The following is a 21,085-nucleotide window of genomic DNA, read 5'->3' as shown; positions in this document are numbered from 1 at the left end:
ACAGCATTTTATGACACCGTGATATATTCCTTGGGTTTCAACACTTTTCGCCACCGGACCCCAAAACCTCAAAATTTCCTAAAAAACCGTGGATATTGTAATTTTTTGACTTTTTTTCGCCCAGAAATTTAAATTGCTGACATGATTACCATCGTCCCTAATACCCTCCAAGAGTCAAATTCGGTCGGTGGAGCCAACAAATATGCCCTTAAACGGTCATTTTACGCGTTCGCAACTTGCACTGATTTAGTAAACACAAGCCTACCACGGACGTTTATGACAACATTTAATGATTATATATGGTTTCAAACGACATTATATGACCTCGAGATCTATTCATTAGGGTTACAAGGCTTTTTGCCACAGGCCCCTAAACCTCAAATTTTGCCTTCAATTTTGTAATTTTTTGACTTTTTTTAGCCTGGAAATAAAAATTGCTGAGATGATTACCATCGTCCCTAATACCCTCCAAGAGTCCAGTTGGGTCGGTGGAACCAACCAATATGCCCTTAAGCGGTCAATTTACGCGTTCGCAACTTAAACTGATTTTGTAAACTCAAGCCTACCACGGACGTTATGACAACATTTAATGATTATATATGGTTTCAAACGGCATTATATGACCTCGAGATGTATCCCTTAGGGTTTCAAGACTTTTTGCCACCAGACCCCGAAACCTCAAAATTCCTCAAAAAGCCTTCAATTTTGTATTTTTTTGACCTTTTTTTGCCCGAAAATAAAAATTGCCGATATGTTTACCAAGGTCCCTAATATTATCCGGGAGACCGGGAGTCAAATTGAGTCGGTGGAACCGTCCAATATGCCCTTAAACGGTCATTTTACCTGTTCACAACTTGTAATGATTTCGTAAACTCAATCCTACCACGGACATTATGACAACATTTAATGTTATATATGGTTTCAAACGGCATTATATGACCCGAGATGTATCCGTTAGGGTTTCAACTCTTTTCGCCACTGGGCCCCGAAACTTCAAAAATCTTCAAAAAAAAACGTGGATTATAGCCTTCAATTTTTTTTTTTTGACCTTTTTTCCCCTGGATATAAAAATTGACGAAATGTTAACCATGGTCCTTTATACCCTCCAAGAGTCCAATTGGGTCGGTGGAACCATCCAATATGCCGTTAAACTGTCATTTTACCCGTTCACAACTTGAATTGATTTCGTAAACTCAGTCCTACCACGTACGTTTATGACAACATATAATGATCATATACGGTTTCAAACGGAATTATATGACCCCGAGATATATCCCTTAGGGTCTCAAGGCTTTTCGCCACAAGGTCTCGAAACTTCAAAATTCCTTAAAAAGCGTTAATTATAGCCTTCAATTTGGTAATATTTTTTTTTACCATTTTTCGTCATAAAATAAAAATTGGCAAAATGTTTATTATGGTCCCTAATAACCTCCGGGAGTCAAATTGGATTGGTGGAACCGTCCAATATGCCCTTAAACGGTCATTTTACCCGTTCAAACTTCTAGTGATTTCATAAACTCAAGCCTACTACGGACGTTTATGAAAACATTTAATGATCATATATTGTTTCAGACGGCATTATATAACCCTGAGATGTGTCCCTTAGGGTTTCAAGGCTTTTCGCCAAACTTCAAAATTTCCTAAAAAGCGTGGATTATAGCCTTCAATTTTGTAATTTTTTGACCTTTTTTTTTTCTCGGAATAAAAATTGTCGAGATGCTTACCATGGTCCCTAATATATCCTCCGAGAGTCAAATTGGGTCGTTGGACCCGTCCAATATGCCCTTAAACGATCATTTTACCCGTTCATAACTTGAAGTGATTTTGTAAACTCAAGCATATCACGTACGTTTATGACAACATATAATGATCATGTAGGGTTTCAAACAACATTATATGACACAGAGATATATTCCTTATAGTCTCAACACTTTTCACCACCGGACCCCAAAACCTCAAAATTTCCTAAAAAAACGTGGATTATAGCCTTCAATATTGATTTTTTGACTATTTTTCGTCCGAAAATAAAAATTGTTGAGATCATTACCATCGTCACTAATACCCTCCAAGAATCCAATTGGGTCGGTGGCACCAACCATTATGCCCTTAAGCGGTCATTTTATGCGTTTGCAAGTTGCACTGATTTTGTAAACTCAAGCCTACCACGGATGTTTATGACAACATTTAATGACTATATATGGTTTCAAACGACATTATAAGACCCCGAGATGTATTCCTTAAGGTTACAAGGCTTTTCGCCACAGGCCCCTAAACCTCAAAATTTCCAAAAAAAAACGTGGATTATAGCCTTCAATTTTGTAATTTTTGATTTTTTTTTCGCCCGAAAATAAAAATTGTTGAGATGATTACCATCGTTCCTAATCCCCTCCAAGAGTCCAATTGGGTCGGTGGAACCAACCTATATGCCCTTAAGCGATCATTTTACGTGTTCGCAACTTACACTGATTTTGTAAACTCAATCCTACCACGGACGTTATGACAACATTTAATGATTATATATGGTTTCAAATGGCATTATATATATGACCCCGAGATGTATCCCTTAGGGTTTCAAGGCTTTTCGCTACCAGGGCCCGAAACCTCAAAATTCCTCAAAAAGCGTGGATTATAGCCTTCAATTTTGTATTTTTTTTAACCTTTTTCCGCCCGAAAATAAAAATTGCAGATATGTTTACCAAGGTCCCTAATATCCTCTGGGAGTTAAATTGAGTCGGTGGAACCGTCCAATATGCCCTTAAACAGTCATTTTACCTATTCACAACTTGTAATGATTTCGTAAACTCAAGCCTATCACGGACGTTTATGACAGCATATAATGATCATATATGATTTTAAACGGTATTATATGACCTCGAGATGTATCCCTTAGGGTTTCAATGCTTTTCGCCACCGGGCCCCTGAAACCTCCAAATTCTTCAAAAAGCGTGGATTATAGCCTTCAATTTTGTATTTTTTTGACCTTTTTTCGCCCGGATATAAAAAATGCAGAAATGTTAACCATGGTCCCTAATACCCTCCAAGAGTCCAATTGGGTCGGTGGAACCATCCAATATGCCCTTAAACGGTCATTTTACCCGTTCACAACTTGAAGTGATTTCGTAAACTCAAGCCTACCACCGACGTTTATGACAACATATAATGATCATCTATGGTTTCAAACGGAATTATATGACCCCGAGATGTATCTCTTAGGGTCTCAAGGCTTTTCGCCACCGGGTTCCGAAACCTAAAAATTCCTCTAAAAGCGTTGATTATAGCCTTCAATTTTGTAATTTTTTGACCATTTTTCGTCATAAAATAAAAATTGGCAAAATGTTTATTATGGTCCCTAATAACCTCCGGGAGTCAAATTGGATTTGTGGAACCGTTCAATATGCCCCTAAACGGTCATTTTACCCGTTCACAACTTGTAGGGATTTCATAATATCAAGCCCACCACGGACGTTTATGACAACATATGATGATCATATATCAAAAAGCGTTCAATTTTTTAATTTTTTGACCTTTTTTCGGCTGGAAATAAAAATTGCCGAGATGTTTACCATGGTCTCTAATATCCTCCGGGAGTCTATTTGGGTCGGTTGAACCATCCAATATGCCCTTAAACGGTCATTTTACTCGTTCACAACTTGTAGTGATTTCGTAAACTCAAGCCTACCACAGACGTTTATGATAACATATAATGATCATATATGGTTTCAAAGCGGAATTATATGACCCCGAGATGTATCCCTTAGGGTTTCTAGGCTTTTCGTGACCGTGCCCCGAAACCTAAAAATTTCCTCAAAAAGGGTGGATTATAGCCTCCGATTTTGTAATTTTTTGACCTTTTTTGCCCTGAAATAAAAATTGCCGAGATGTTTACCATGATCCCTAATACCCTCCGAGAGTCCAATTGGCTCGGTGGAACCATCCAATATGTCCTGAAACGGTCATTTTACCTGTTCGCAACTTGCATCGATTTTGTAAACTCAAGCCTACCACGGGCGTTTATGACAACATATAATGATCGTAAATGGTTTCAAACGGTATTATATGACCCCGAGATGTATCCTTTAGGGTCTCAAGGATTTTCGCTACCGGGCCCCTAAACCTCAAAATTTCCCTAAAAGCTTGGATTCTAGCCTTCAATTTTGATATATTGTTGACCTTTCTTCGCCCGGAAACAAAATTTGTTGAGATGTTTACCATGGTCTCTAATACCCTCCGGGTGTCCAATTGGGTCGGTGGAACCATCCAATATGCCCTTAAACGGTCATTTTACCCGTTTATAATTTGCATTGATTTCTTAAACTCAGGCCTACCACGTACGTTTATGACAACATATAATGATCATATAAGGTTTAAAACGACATTATATGACCCCGAGATATATCCCATAGATTCTCAACACTTTTTGCCACCGGGCCCTGAAAATTTTCTTAAAAAATGTGGATTATAGCTAGAGCTGCCAAAAACTAACCCGACCCAAGAACCCGACCTTAACGGATAAAGATCTTAACCCATCCTGTAGTTGAACAATGGGGTGAAACTAGTGACCTGTAACATGACTTGATCTTAACCGAAAACCCATTTGATCCAATACTTTATGACCTGAACCCGAACCTGCCCCCCGACCTGATAGTAACCGTCAACTAATTTAATTCGACCCGATTGCAATCCGAACCTGAACTAGTACCCGACCCAGTTAAAACATGAACCCGGGTCATGGAAGGTTTAATAAAATTTTATATCCCTTTTATTCAGCTTATATATTTGTATAATTCTGTAAACCCTCAATCCGATTTAATAAAATCTTTTGTTCAGCTTATATAACTTTTGTTCTCTATTACTCGTATATAGTTTTAATAAAAACTTGATGATGCTTGATCAAATTATGGAAGGCGTAATTATATAGTTCTACTTGGCCACATCGATATTTATTAGAATTGAACTTGAACCAGAACCCAACTCAACACTATCCTGAACCCGAATGTACCATCTTGTTAACCCATCCAAACCCGACTCAACACAACACGAACCTGAAATTGAACCTGATGTGGTATTAACTCAAATTGAACCCGACCTATATCCGAAAAGGTGAACGACCTATTATAACTTGAACTAAAATTGACCCAACCTGAACCTGATCTGAAGCTAGATTGACCCGACATAACCTGACCCTGATTTAACCCGAGACCTAATTTGACCCGATCCAAACCCGACTTGAATACCTGAATTGACCGCTCTATCACTTACCCGTGCTTTATTTATTTGCTGAATACTTCCAACTCATGTCCATGTTATTTTGTGACCTGCATTTCTGGTCCAAGCCACCTACACTGATCTGTTTTGTCGTTCTTTGGGTTGGACGAATATTGGTGAGCGCTGAGCTGATTACTAGAATTAAATTTTCAAGTACCTGTGTATTTTACTGTTTTGAAAACAAAAATATGATTGTTTTTCATAACACAAGTCTGCAAAACTTAGTTCAGAGGTTAATTGTGTTACAAGGGTTGTACATATACTTAATCAACCCCTTATCAAACAAAAGGAAACCGAAGACGCAACAAAATCCATTCACCATGAAGGTAACCCCAAGCACTTTACAGAGTAAAATATAGAATGCCAAGCTAATCATATTAAATGAATGGGAAACCTGTTGTTCATTTGAACTCTTCCCTTGTACTTCTGACAAAAAATTATATTCTACAGATTCTACAGTATACTGTTATAAAAGAATGATGACTATCCCTTGAGCTGTAGTAGTATCGAAATGCTAACGAAAATTGTTACTAGAACAAAGAGTTGAAAATCCCTAGATCGAGTGACAAGAAATTTGTCATCCCCCTTTCCATCTTTCTTTCCCCCTTCGGCTGCAACTGAAAACTTTTGAAAGTGGAATTATAAATCATCCTCAACAATCAGATCAAGGTAGCTTGAGGTTGAGACTGAAAACTTCTTAATCCTCACTAAATGCCAAATCATATATTTCGCGGTAATCCTCAACGAAGTGGACGTCTAGGCCTTCTTTCACATTCAAGGAAAGCTCATCAAAGTCTCTTCTGTTGGCAGCAGGAAAGATTATGGTCTTCACGCCACTTCTCTTAGCTGCTATGGTCTTCTCCTTTACCTGATTTTACATAATCAACATATTCAGAGACTTCGGATAGATGATGAACATATGAATTTTACAATAAAAGAAAAGTTAAGACAACTGCAACAGCAAAGCAAACAATTAGACTGCAAATAAGTATGAAGTAAACATCCTGAATGCCAATTACAGGTCCAAGCGTCTCTTCCTCCGTCTCTCCAAGTCCTCACCATAGCCATGTTCAATTATGCATGACAATTTTAAGGGGAAATAGATACTAAGTATGATCCATGAAAAGTGAAAGGAAAAAACGGTAAACATCAAGATAACATCAGATGTATCTGACAAAGCCCAATATTCAAGTCAAACTTTCAGAACGGAGGGAGTTACATATTATGCAATCATCATTTTATCAAATATTTAATTCACAACACCAAATTCAAAATTTAATATAACTGTGTGATTTCCACTATTATTTATTATTTTTATTTATTTATTATTTACCCACCTAATGAAAAAAAAAAAAAAATAAAAAAAAAAATTCAAAACCTAAGACTTAAGCACACTCAAAAAATCTAACCTAACGCCTAACCTTACTTTGAGCTTATCTGATTTTATTTACCTTACACTTTGAACTTGTCTAGACTTATTTTTACTAGTGAATTTTAAACCATATTTGAAAAATTCATCTGAAAGTATTTCAACTTGTACACCTATTCAAACTTTAGACTTTAAAAGCTTTTCTTTATCTTGTTTATGTTAAATTTCGGTGCATTAACTTTAGACTTGTAGACGTAACTGATTGGTGTACAAAATCAAATAATGTGTACAAGTCTACACAAATTAAGTCTAAAGCTTTAGACTTAATTTATCTGTGCATTAACTTTAGACTTGTACACGTATCCAAGCTGTTCCTGTTAAATTTATCTTGTACAGCCTTTGGCAGGTCATCAAAGAAACAAGAAAAGCCTATGTGCTCTGCTCCTGGTTCAGAAAAAAAACCAAGACAACATTTCCACAAGAAAAAAAAATTTCCTATTGTTTCAACTTACCCCGCCAATTGGAAGAATCTTCCCAGTAAGTGTTACCTCCCCAGTCATTGCCAAGTCCTTTTTAACAGGTTTCTTCATCGCGAGAGAGAGCAGTGAAGTAATCATAGTGCACCCAGCACTGGGTCCATCCTTGGGTGTGGCGCCAGCGGGAACATGGAGATGAACCTTGGAATCAGCAAAGAAGTTTCTATTTAACTCCTTCTCCAGCAGTATTGCCCGGGCAACTGTGAGGGCAATTTGTGCACTTTCCTTCATGACATCCCCAAGTTGTCCAGTCAGATTAAGAGCCCCTTTTCCTTCTCCTTGCTCAACATGGGTTGTCTCTACGTAGAGAGTTGATCCTCCCGTTGCAGTCCAGGCTAGACCCATCACCACTCCAACAGGGGTCTGATCATAGATTCGCTCTGCATGAAATACAGGTTTCCCAACAAAATCAGAAAGGTTTGCTTGATCGACCACCACTTTCTCTATCTCCTCCGGTTCCTCGGCTTTATCAATTTCAGTTGTATCCTACCAGAGAAAAAGAACACAAATCAATGACAGGTTTTACACACATTTTTATAACTTAATCCTTCTCCACTTCTTCTCGTTTGGCAACAAAGTCTAAGGGTTCAGAGATTTTACAAATAGGTCCACCTAAGCAAGTCCCAAAGCAAATATCCATACAGCAGACTACTATTCAAAAGATTAGGGCAAACATAAAGTCAATTGTTGATACAAAATCCAGCAACCACTTGACACCTTAAATTTAATGAAAGCTAAATTAAACATAAACCCAACCAAGTTCTTGATGTAAACATGCATAACATCAGAGAATACATGAATGAAGACGATGACATGCCCCATGTCAAATAGTACATTGATTACAAGCACCAGAACTAATAAGGAAAAAAAACACCAAGTTTGGGGTGTGGAGGTGATTTCAGTGTGGGTGTTATAAACAGAGGAAATGATCAAAAAAATTCTTTGAATTGAGGATTAAACTTCTCATATTAGAGCCTGTACATTAATGCTTGTTTTTTTTTCTATCAAAGCTTTTCAAATGCATTCCTTCTATTTAGCAGTTGATGTCTACCTTCAAAAATTGAAGAATGAAAACAAAATAATACAATTCTTCAAAGAAGCTTAAGAAGGAAAGGGCATATAAGATGATAGGAAAGGTGAAGTTCCACAAGAGATTGATCTTATGTTTGTTAGAGGAGGAGGAATTTGTAGAGAAGTTCACCGATCATTCCATTTGCTATAGATCCAAACAGAACTCAAAGATCACAGTATACCTTTGAGCCATCGAGTAATTCACTACATCTTTGGGGGTGCTCCTGTTCAAAATCTACATTATCTGAGCTGCTCTCATCAGACTTATCCTCATGGCTTCTCGCTTCTGTTTCAGCTTTACTTTGGTTTTCTTCCTGAACTGTAGTTTCACTTGAGTCAGCAATACAATCAGCTTTAGAAGCATCAGAAGCAAGTGCTGAGGATTCGTTTGAAGCTCCTAGCCTCACAAGTTGTAAAGCAATCTGAAATGTGAAGTGACTTCAAGTAAGCATAAAATATATGGTGATGTTTATTTCTGATAATATCAAGAAGTTCAACTAATGTGTTACCTTGCGGTATATTTTTTCAATTTGTTTCTGAAGGTTGCGGACCCCAGCTTCCCTACAGTAATTCTCAATCAGAGAAAGAAGGGCTAGATCAGTGAGCTCAACCTGTAATAATGGAGTCAATTTTCAATAAACTGTTAAGACAGATGAGGCATAAATAACGAATTAGACATAACATTATCTCAATTTTTAAGGATATGTCTAGATTTCACAAATACTTTTAATAGTCGAGTCATTTCCAAATTTTGTCCATCAGTCAATATATATAGCACATCATGAAAAGTCCATTCATAAACGATTACTACTCTAGTAAAAGTGACAACTTAAAACACTAATTAGAAAATAGTACAAGTGACCATTATTTTTTCAGACAAGAGTATTTTCTATTTGCAGACTAAATAGCACATTAGCACAAGATTCAGAAGAAGACTGAGCAAACTACGATATTCATTAGTTCACTACCATATTTCACTACCTGTTCAGGCTTGATGCCACATGCTTCACGGGTGGTCTTTTCCAAATAGTCACGTGCAATGCGCAATTTCTCATCAGTAATATAACCTGCAATCGAAATTACTTCCATTCGGTCCAAAAGAGGGGCAGGAATATTTTCGATCACATTAGCTGTGCAGACAAACAAAACCTGAAAATAAAAATTCATAAAGGTAGATGAAACAGGGAAAATATATTAGACTGAAGAATATGCCTAGATAATTAATCATTCAATATGGGGGTAAAAAACATCCCAGTTAAAGCAGGAGTCAAGAGTAACTAATCATCCAGTATGAGGGTATAAACCATCCCAACTAAAGCAGGAGCTGAGAACTAGTGGATAAGTTATACTTTGAATGGGTAGCATTTTTATATTATTAGTTTGATTTTGATAAATGCTAAAGGAAATATACATAAAACATTATTTCAGTTATTCCCTTAAAATTGACATTTAAATTTATAAGTAGTACTTCCTTGCTCCCTCCATTTTCTTTTGAACTAGTGACATCATTAAAGAAGAGCAAGAATACCCATTTCGCGCGGGCGGGGCAGGGGGGGGGGGGGGGGGGCGATCAACTTAAAATATTGAGAAATAAAAGCTGAAGCTGCAATTTTTATACAGTGGTATAGTGGAAAACATAAATAATTGTGCATATATATATATATATGGTTATTTTGAACAATATTATGCTACTTCCTCCGTTTTTGTTAATTGCACCATTTGGATCTTTACACTATTCACACAATAGCCTTTGACCGGTTTATGTGATTTATCCGTAAATTAAATCATAGTCATATGGGATCTAGTTAGATTTGTCTTGATATCTACTTTTCAATATCAACTTTTTATAATTTTGATTAAGTGATTAAAGATATTAATCGTCAAAGTAATGCATGGGGAAGCGTGATATCACAAATGGTGCAATTAAAAAAAAAAAAAAAAAAGGAAGTATTAATAAAAAAATTCTTTTTGAAAATTTAATATAGGAAGAACAAAACCAAAGCGAGGGAGTACGAAAGACATAACTTGGTAAAATGTACACAAGCCCTTATATGATATTAGATTTTAGTGAAAAGCAAAAGTAGTATTAAAGACAATTCAGTAAAACATGTCATTTTACTGGGTAAAATCACTTCACACAAAAATAAAACTAATTTATTAACTAGTCAAACCAACTAAAACAATTACTCAGTTATCTACTAATAGTCAAACAAGGCCAAAAAAACCTAGATTCTCCATAAGCTTGTAACAGAAGATGATGTCTATTTCATGGAGCTGAAAATTTCACTACTTTCTGACTTTAAATATACTCCATTATGGAATAACTATTATTATTATTATTATTTTTATAAAGGGGCTAAGCTTATTATAACATTTGCCCTTTTCTTTTTAATTTATAGTAACATAAAATATCAGCATTCTGAATATAGTCAAATGTCTACTGTTAAAGGCTTCTTCAGTTCAATCATACGGACAACAGGTAAGTGTGTGAGCATCTGACCCCCTTATTATACCCTGGACATGAATGTTTTTCACATAAATTTGGGCAATGTAGCTACCATTATTGTTGTGGCTTGCTCCAAAATATGGATCGTAAGATAATTATAACAGCTAGAGGACCAAGGCTCATTAGGCAAGGAGGCCAACAATACCAAACTCAGTAGTAAAAATTCCAAAAATTGATCACAAAAATCTGGGAAGCATAACATGATATAGGGTCAAAATGAAGCAAGAAAAACACCCTAACCACATACAAATAACTAAATCAAGTCCTTATAACCATGTATAGGTTATAATGTTCAAAAATCAACTTTTAAAATACAATCTATCCCAGTACCACTAAAAAGAGCCAAAAATTTGTCACTGAAAAGCTTATTAACAAGCCAAGAAAATGTTGCTAAGAAGTCACACAGAAATTGAAGAGCCAAGAAAATTATATATATATATATATATATATATATATATATATATATATATATATATATATATATATATATATATATATAATAGTTACCCGAAATCAACATGACATTATTAAAATTTGAAAGCTGAAGGAACTAACCTTTGACAAATCAATTGGAACATCAAGGTAGTGATCCAGAAAATTTGCATTTTGTTCAGGATCAAGAAGCTCCAACATAGCACTTGCTGGATCACCAGCATTTCCTCTACCCAACTGCATTGAAGGATGAGCAATTGAGCTTCTCATGAAATTTAAGTACGATTAAATTCACATTCCACATGGACAGGTGTAGAGCTCATTATTTAGAAGAGCACCAGTATACATCCTTCAGTGAAATTCCCTATGTCACACTCAATAATAATCACTAGGAAAAAAACAAAAACCCCAAAATCAACCCTTCCCTAGAAAAGGAATAGAACAAAGAAAACATCATGAAATTGAGACTCAATAAGAATTTTGGTCATATAGGCACATGTTTTTCATATGTAGCATGGAAAATATGTTGTGTAGAGTACATATAGTGATATGAAGAGAGTATACCTTGTCAATTTCATCGATTAACACAAGAGGATTAGCTGTTCCTACACTTTTTAAGCACTGCACCATCTTTCCAGGCATAGCTCCAATATAAGTCCGACGATGACCCTGTGCACAATCACATAGTAATGCATCACAGTTGTTTTATCCATTCCTCTTTATTATGGGGTTTGGGGGGGATTAAAAATTAAGAAGTTCATAACACACTGTCCAAATTGTACCTTAATCTCCGCAACATCGGATAGTCCTCCAACTGAAAATCGATAAAACTTGCGATTCAAGGCACGTGCTATGGAACGACCAATACTAGTTTTCCCCACTCCGGGTGGGCCAGATAGGCATACAATTTTCCCTGATACAAAAGCATCTTTATTCAATATGTATACTCTTCTAGGCAAAACTTTGACGACTGTTCAACACAATTGTCACCTCATAGCAATATAACTGACATTGATTGATTCAATAGATTAGCTCCCCGAGGTAAAGTTGGTATTGACTATCATTAGTCACCACATAATAATAATAATAATAATAATTATTATTTTTATTTCACAATGAGAAACAATCTCAAAGAAATTTACAAGCGTAAATCTACATCGTGCTCGGATTTTTTAAAAAAAGAAATTGGGCAACCATTGCGAGAGAGGAGTCTGCTCAATATACCATATTCTGCAGATGAGCTATAGCAATAAAAGTTATTTTGAAAATGACAAACGGATAACAGTTGAAGGATATGCATCACAAATCATATCCTATATTCCTATGAACATGTCTATATCATTCACCCAGAGATAACTCTAATATAGAAAGACATCATTTCCTCTTGCAAGTAAAAATTCTTCAGTCAATGTTAATTGAAGACCTATATGGCAATTGCAAAACTTATCAACATTAAATATCAACATTCAAGTACTACCTCCGTTTCGTATTACTTGCAACATAGAAGTATTATTTGTGAGACACAAGAAATTTCTCTGTTGCAATTAAATAATAAGAAACGGAGGAAGTATCCATATGTACGCAACTACAAATCAAAACTATTAGAGGCACAAAAAGGTATGGAAAGGTCTGCACATATACAACTACTAGGCAACTCGTCCTATTTGGCACAAAAGGGTCTATTAAGCTACAACGATGAATAATTTTCTAAATTAGAGCCTATGCTAGAGTTACACAAGTAAGAACAAAATAAAGCATATATATCTTTGAAAAGTGAAAACCTTGAGCTGTTCCCCGCAATTTTCCAACAGCAATAAATTCCAATATCCTCTCCTTGACATCAGACAAGCCATAGTGATCTTCGTCTAGTATCTTCTGTGCTTGACTAACATCAAAATTTTCATCACTGCACAAACACAAAAGGTAAAAGAACACATTATTACTCCCTCTGCCCTAATATGTAGTTCCTGTTTGTGTTTTTTCACGGTAGTTAAGAAATATGAGGAATAAGTGGATGAAGTACATTAATAAAAGAGAAAAGTACAATTGTTAGAGAGAGAAAATGGAAAAAAGTACAAGGAATGTGCAAAATTCAAGGGTAATTTAGGAAGCGCAATGAATAAAGTTAAAAAAAGTGAGGGTATAATGGTCTTTACATACTATCCAAAAATAGAAACATGAACAACATTTTGGGTCTCCAAAATAGGAAAACAGGAACTATATTATGGGACAGTGAAAGTATTATATATAGATAGCCCTCCCACCATTAAAATAATATAACAACATAATTCCATCCCCTCAACGTAAAGGATTTGGCATGATCACATGCACTCCTTTTAAAAGTAGTGTCTTCTCTATCCACTCTCCAACGCTTAATTAAATGAGAATGTCTTAAAACTTTTAATTACAAGTCACTTGGCCCTCAATCGTAAGTGATTGTTCACAATGAATTTTCTTAATGATAAAGGAACCGAAAAGGATCAAGAATGTGTTTTAGAGTAGCAATGCATTGAAGAAGCACTGTATTTTAGTGTAACAACTTGGAGAGACCCATAAAAAATTCTTTGGTTTCTTAATTCCTTATGCAACACAAAATGATAGTCATAAATTGCAAAAGAAGCAAAAAGGAAAAGATATTCCAAATTAGCATCGAGTCCCACTCTAGTCTTATCTACCAATATGATATCATATCACCCACAAATAACTTACACCCATGAAATCAACTATTTTTAATGAAAAATAGAAAGAATCATGAAGTCCAATCACAATAGAAAAATCCCGTATTACTCTCCGAAAGCAAAAGTTGAACATATTTTTTCACGTCTCAACATAAATCCTTAACTAAGTCAATAATTTTACATAACATACCTTTATTTGTCATTTCACATCCAAGGAATCAAGGTAACAAACAAGATACCTTATAACAACATATGTTAATCACTTGACAAAATTTAGCAATGGAAGTCATATCACCAAATCAATTCTCGCATAAAGGATCACAATAGCACCTTGAGCATTGTTATGTATGGTTTTCAAAGACACGATTCAAAGTTAAGAGCAAAATGACTGATCTTTATCTTAGAGATTTTCTACGACTTCAACTTGACTAAGAACAATTGCCTGCACTTAGAATCTTAAAATAAAATATTTACGAGCTTGATGTCAAAAAAGATTCTATTTAACAGCTATAGGACTCCCTTTCCTTTGGCTCTAAGTTAAGGTCAAGAATTTAATTTGAAAACAAAAACAGTAGCATGCCTTCATATATAAGAACTGAAACCAAGATAAAAAATAAGAAAGATTTTATATGAAATGGATGCTTAATTTACAGAGTGTATAGCAGAGATAATTTTGAAAGAACTCTGATTACTCTGTATTTTGACTATTTGAGACCAACCTGTAATTTCCCCAAGGCAATGCCGTCAACCAATCAAGATAATTGCGAGTAACATTGAATTCACTTGAGCTGGCCTCCAGCAGTTGGAGCTTTGTAAGTTCTTCTTCTATAACTTGCATAACATGTTGTGGAATATTATCTTTACTTGATTCAATCCTTTCCCTGAACTTTGCTGGAGGAAAGAAAATATGGTCAAGGAAGCATAATATCAGAATATAAAGTTCATGCACGGAAATTTTGCAATCATTAAACTCATATATTCTTAATAAATAGAAGCGTCAACACTGGTAGAGATATGCACCACATGAAGCCCGCTCAGACAAAAATTCAGCCATTGACTATGTCAATGAAATTTCTAACGGATCAAATGCAATTCTAGACTCAAATACGCATCCAACTAATTTACAATACATATGATGCTATGCAATTAATGAGAAACAACTCACTAGTAGTACTCACCAGAGAGTGCTGTTTTGTCATCTGTTTCAAGTCCCAACTCCTGTATAGATAGAGAGGGAGGAGCAAAAGTTAAGCATTTTAATTCACAGTATATCTTTTAGCAACAAGATATTTCACTAATTTCAGCATACAGCATAAGGATAAATTAACAATACTTCAGATGTACCAAGCACCACAGCCATCATGATGGCTACAAAAAAGTTGTAGCACCAGTGCACCACATTGTATGGGCAAATATGATAATTATTTGAAAAAATACTTCTACAGCATGGGATTAAAGATAAGAAACCTTTTTTATGGCCTTGAGTTGCTCATTCAGAAGATAGCGCCGTTGCTCACCACTGATTTTCTCTTCAATAGCTTTCGCTATGGTTTCCTTCATAAGATCAAAAGAGATAACTAAACCGCACAAAAGAACCCAAAAATTAAAAAAATAAAAAAGGAACTACCAAAAGAATTTGAGAAAATACCTGAATCTTACTAATTTCCACTTCTTTCTTCATCAATTCCAAGGTTAGTTGTAAGCGCTTGAGCACCTGGATTATCAGGTCAGAAAATGAACATTCAATTAAGTGGAAAAAAATTAGAAAATATTTCCTTTGTAACTTGTAAGACATGATCTGTGATGCACCTAGAATTTTACATCATTTTTAATTCCAACAGCACTTACATCTAGCTCTTCGAGTACTTGCTGTAATTGAAACTTGTTTGCCCCAGATATAGCTGCTCCAAAATCTGCTAGCCTAGGATAGGTGAAATCACCAATATGCTGCAAAGAAAAAATAGGCAGCATAAGCATCATCAGGATATGATAGAAAAAGAAAAGTTTAAGGCTTATGATTACTGCTTAAAAAATAGAAAATAAATAAATAAATAAAACTTCACGAAGAAAAACTTGAAGACAGGAGTCACTGCAAAATATGTGTCTAAAAGATAATGGACAACAATTAAATCATGGAAATTTGGGGGAGTAGGTATAAGTAAATCCAGGTGAGTATAACCAGAGTTACATCCACAAACAAGGGTCAAGAATACATCATATAGTTTATACTGAATTCAAAAGGCATTGCACATGAGAATAAAAAGAATCTGCAACAGCCACTTATTTGATAAGGTAGCTATCCAAATATATGAATGTGTTTAAAAAAAGAAGCATACAGAGCTTCATTAGTTTCCCAATTTCAAGACATGTCTCTGAACAGTAACGTAAGTTCTAAGGTTGGAGAACAGTAATGAAAGTTATAAGTATGCTGGAAAGGCAAAGGCCTAAAACATCAGAACACCCCAAAGATGTGAGCAACAGGCCACCTACAGAGAGGCCCCAAGGACCAAGTTCTGTATCCTTCTGATGCATGGTCAAGGGTAAGCATAGTGATCAGTAAACACACAAAATTCATGTTCATGAGCCAGAAATTTAGATCTAGTAAAATGGTTCTGAAGTATCCATACATTATCCAACCGAAATCATAAATTATACATGAAGAATTATGTTATGTACTGAATTCGGCTAATGTATTTCACACAGTTGATTATGATTTACGGATGAAAGCTTGAGTATTTTGATTGATTGAAGAACGATTACAAGGGGATAAGCATAACTTGAGGTTATGAGTCTCTCTAGTAGCTTTAGGCTACAAGTCTCTCTAATGTCAACTCACTAATTTCTGGATAATTTCTACTACTGCTAAACTACCATACATATACTCAAGACTTAGATAACACATGTGATTTTAATTAACTAAAATAAAAACCCATAGTGAACATGATTAAAGGAAGCTGCTTTACTTCCTCAACTTCTCCTTAATTGGCTTTGTCCTGTTGCTCCTTGTTCCTGGCTTCTCTTGAGTCTTGACCCTTGCTGCCCCATCTTTGCGCGCCTCGTATACACCAAAAGTGGTGGTTGACTTGCGGTGTTGACCTCGTTAACCCAATCCATTACAAATTAACCAGCTAATAAAATGCTTTGTAACAAACACCTTGTAGCATCAAAACATATAAATGTTGAATATTCTAACTAACTTTGAAGGTTGCATTATGGGTCTGTGCAGTATTTGACTCTTCCAAAGGTCAGAGAAAATTTTAATCCTTTATCACACCTCTATCAACGCTAGTACAGATCTAACCCTACATCTGACAATGTTAGTTCTTTAGCCATGACAGATACAAGGTATACAGAAAATCTTCAGACACATATATACCAGAATACCACAGATAGAATTTTTCTAAATATTACACTAAAAATATTTTAAGCTCAATTTTTACAAATAACTCAGAAAGCCATGCCTTTTGAAACAACAATATCAATCAAACATAGTATAAAAATTAAAATTCTGTGGCTCCTCGAATCCAATTCTTAGGCTGCAGCAGTGCAGCCAGACCTATTGACAAATGGCAAGCTACAAATATTGTCATATAAAATGGCACGAATGTTATCATTTGCAAATTTCACAAATCAACAGGGAACCCCAACTTTAAGGCAATAAAGAAAAGCAGCACATATATCACATAAAATCTCACTGACATCACTATAGCCTAATCTTAGCAAATACAGTTTTGTGGAACAAGCTTTCCATACTTCCACAAAGAGAATGTAAGTATATACATGTTTTTAGTGCTCTATGTTGAGCAATACCTTTGTGTATGTTTGGACATGATCCCTCCAGAGTGAACTTCTTTGCAAGACATCCCTTACAGTAGATATGACCTCAAATGATGTTGCTTTAATGACATCATCGTCTTTCTCATAAGGTAAATCCTGCAACAAGATAAACGGTCTAACAGCTAGACATCAATCTAAGAAAGCAAAATGTACACTTAATAGTAAAGAAATTTAAGTACACATTGGGAAAAAAAATAAAAAAATAAAAAAAAATAAAAAAAAATAAAAAAAAAAAAAAATAAACTTGCCTTAAGATGATCAACTTTGACAGTTAGAGGATATTCATTCACCTGGTACAAACACATTAGCATCAATCATAAGGCCTTCCCTTAACTAGAATCAGCACTGGTACGGGGAATTAATAACAATTAGAGTGCAATCCATACAGAGAACCAAACACATTTAAGAGAGCTTAGAGAAGCATGCAAACAGCAGCCTCGTAGAATCATTGCAGGTCAACATTAGACCAAGTAGAAGACAATTCAGAAGCACATAAATTATGTACCACTTCTAGTTTCATCAAGCTTACCATCTCTGTTATTCGAAGTCTGCGATGACCAATAAGAATAACTTGTTCTCCCTGGATGCTTGAAATCTTTGTGGAAAAACACAACAGAATTATAAATATTAGCCAAATATCAGTATTCTATTACATATTGATCATATTATGAAGAAAAAAAGGGGGTCAAAATTAGGGTACCTGAGCCAATGTCCCAACTTCATGCAGCCTATTTAGAAGTTCTTGTCCTTTAAGATCATAAATGTTCTTCTCGTCAGAATCTGGCTCATCTTTGACAAGAAAGGCACCAGCATACGGAGCTTGCCTTCTTTGACTTTCTGCCAGAGCTGCTAACAATTTGGGATCCTGGAATAAAATGTAGGCCATAGAAACCTCCACTTAGACTACAATGGAGCTAAATGCTAAGGTTGATATATCATCTTTGAGTGATAAGTAGAAGTAATCGATATAAAAATATAAATTTTTTTTAAAAAAAACATTCAAATTTGCAAGGATAGCTACTTGTTCCCTTGATCTAGGTAGCTACTTGAGTGCTTGATGGTCATTCATGACTTATGACAACCAAACTTGACTTCACAAATCATCAGTGCAAAACTGCAAACAAAGGACTACAAACCAAGAATCTACTAATTTCCGCATTCCACCTCTATGACTTTTGCATTTCCAAGTTTATGTCAAAATGCCAGACCACAACCAATGGCTTGCTTTATAGAATAATCAACACTAGTATTGTAGGCAATACCGTCTGTTGGGGAAGCCCGTTCCCACCGCGCTCTGTACAATAATATCTTTCGGAAGACAAAATTCAAGCCCAGTGAAAGAAATAAAAGGAAGAAAAAAAAAAAAAAGTGAAATACTCAGCTCATCAGCGAAACAGTAAAAATCTGTGCGTTTATGGCTCAAAAATTATCGAAAAGTTGGTGGGCTGCATGATCATAGTTTTGGAGACAATATTATGAAAGAGAGCAAGATAATAATAACAACCAAAATGCTCACAATACCTTTACATTGACTGGCATGTAGAACCCAGGAAATAGTGGACGATGAGGAAGTGGTAATGCTAAAACCTGCCAGATATGCATCAACATTCAATTTACAAACAAATGGCAAAAACAGTAAGAGAGCATGTAAATGCTGGGGGGGGGGGGGGGGGGGGGGGGGCAATAGACAAACATTCCAATATCAAATCACATGGCAATATCAGCTAATATTATTTTAGTAAGGAAATGCAGTAGAGAGACCTCAAGGGAGTCACCCATATACAAAATAAAACTACGCACAAAAATATCAAATCATATGCTTTAAGGTTAGCAAGAGATGCTCTTCAAGGAGCACTTAGTTCCAATAATACGAAGGTCAAAAGGTAACTTGTAAGCTTAATGTGAAAAACCTATGCCCTAAAAACACTTTTAAATTTTCTCAGGTGACAGCACAAACATGAAGGAGGCAATGATGAATTACAATAAATAAGGCCTGGCATACAAATAAAACATCAGATCAGGAAAATAAAAAAGTAAAAAGTACACTTATCAAGTGCATTTAGTAAGAAATTTGAGCTTTCCACGGCTAATATGGAACTGGTAAACATTCACACTGTTAAGAGTTTTAGACTACAATTTTAGATAGTAGTTACAGTTGCAATTACATCATGATTTGTGACTCAGTCATATCAACCATAAACCAATCGTATGAGCTTTTTATCATCTATATCGACTATCAAGAACCAACTATTTATGATATGATGGGAAAAAGAACGTCATGGTTGAGACAGACAAAAAATTGCTACTCCGTAATAGATAGGCCGTGCAATTGCTAATATATAAGAACTCTACTAAAAGACCATTTATTTGTTGGACAATGCAATCACTCCTAATTCTCTTCCCCAATTAAGACCTTGAAAGGCTGAATCAGAAAAGCCTATCACAATCAATTTTTAAGCCAATGTAAGTGTGTAACAGCTTGTTCCGGACATTGTAACATAGTATATGTAGTTGTGCTTTCTTCATGTACTCAACCAAAATTTTGCACTTAAAAACATACATCAGCTTAAAATCTATCAAATTTTCATACACCAAACCATCTTTACATCAATTCACTTCACATAAACAAAGAAACATACTTAATTATCGATTGTTCAGTGATCAACTAAACTCATTCAACAGCTTCCTAGAATCATTTACACTAATTCAATTACGGAATTACCACAATTCAAAAATTAGAAAATGAGGAGAGTAAAGAGAGAAAACCGTGAAGCACTCGTCGGGGCGAAACACACTGGGGAGAATCGCATTTGGCGAAACGGAATCGGCATCCTCGGCTTCAGCAGCAGCAGCTTTAGCAGCAACTCCGGCATCACCAACCGAGTCAGACCCATCAGAGGATGAAGAATCGGAGCAGAAATGAGCACGGAATACAAACGGTTTAGGGTAATTGGAACTGCGAAGCGAGTCGAGAACTCGGAGCAATGGCGTAGTTGACTCAGCACAGGTCCGAGCTATGGTGGGTGACCGGGAATGAGATGCGAGAACATTCTGGAATCGAGAAGAGTATGATAGAACCTTCAACATTTGGGGGTGGAAAAATCAATTGTGAGATGAATTTGGAATTAGGGTTTTTATGGAGGTTGAAGATGAATTGAAGCTATACAAATTATAAAATGGTTAGTGAGAGAAGTGTTTGATAGAATTGTTTGATAATGGATTATGAGTAGAAGAACATTGTAGAAGGAGAGGAAGAAGAAAAATGAGGACTGTAAATTGTTTTATGTCCAAAAGCCCTCCATAAACCCTTTTGTTGTGGTTTATTGTTGATTTTCTAAAAAAGGAAATGCCCTAGTGTCTTGTGTGAGAAGATATTGTTAAAATGGGACAT

General features: G+C 35.6%; 1 protein-coding gene across 1 annotated transcript; it reads right to left on the bottom strand.

The window, feature by feature from the left end:
* Positions 1-5,567: 5,567 nt before the first annotated feature.
* LOC145628620 (lon protease homolog 1, mitochondrial-like) lies at positions 5,568-20,948 on the bottom strand. Its single transcript, XM_081680958.1, has 20 exons — positions 20,461-20,948; positions 19,216-19,281; positions 18,395-18,559; positions 18,224-18,289; positions 17,943-17,984; positions 17,668-17,790; positions 15,706-15,804; positions 15,506-15,571; positions 15,325-15,411; positions 15,036-15,075; positions 14,577-14,748; positions 12,961-13,085; positions 11,962-12,092; positions 11,744-11,848; positions 11,303-11,416; positions 9,223-9,390; positions 8,751-8,852; positions 8,424-8,663; positions 7,147-7,656; positions 5,568-6,133 (listed from the first exon to the last, which is right to left on the bottom strand). Exons 1-20 carry the CDS (start codon positions 20,779-20,781, stop codon positions 5,963-5,965), a joined length of 2,913 nt encoding a protein of 970 aa, XP_081537084.1. The 5' UTR covers positions 20,782-20,948; the 3' UTR covers positions 5,568-5,962.
* Positions 20,949-21,085: the final 137 nt, after the last annotated feature.

Source organism: Chenopodium album, chromosome 4, assembly GCF_948465745.1.
Source record: "Chenopodium album chromosome 4, dcCheAlbu1.1, whole genome shotgun sequence".
NCBI lineage: Eukaryota > Viridiplantae > Streptophyta > Magnoliopsida > Caryophyllales > Amaranthaceae > Chenopodium > Chenopodium album.
The sequence above is the reverse complement of the archived record's forward strand: the minus strand, read 5'-3'. Positions and strand labels throughout refer to the sequence as shown.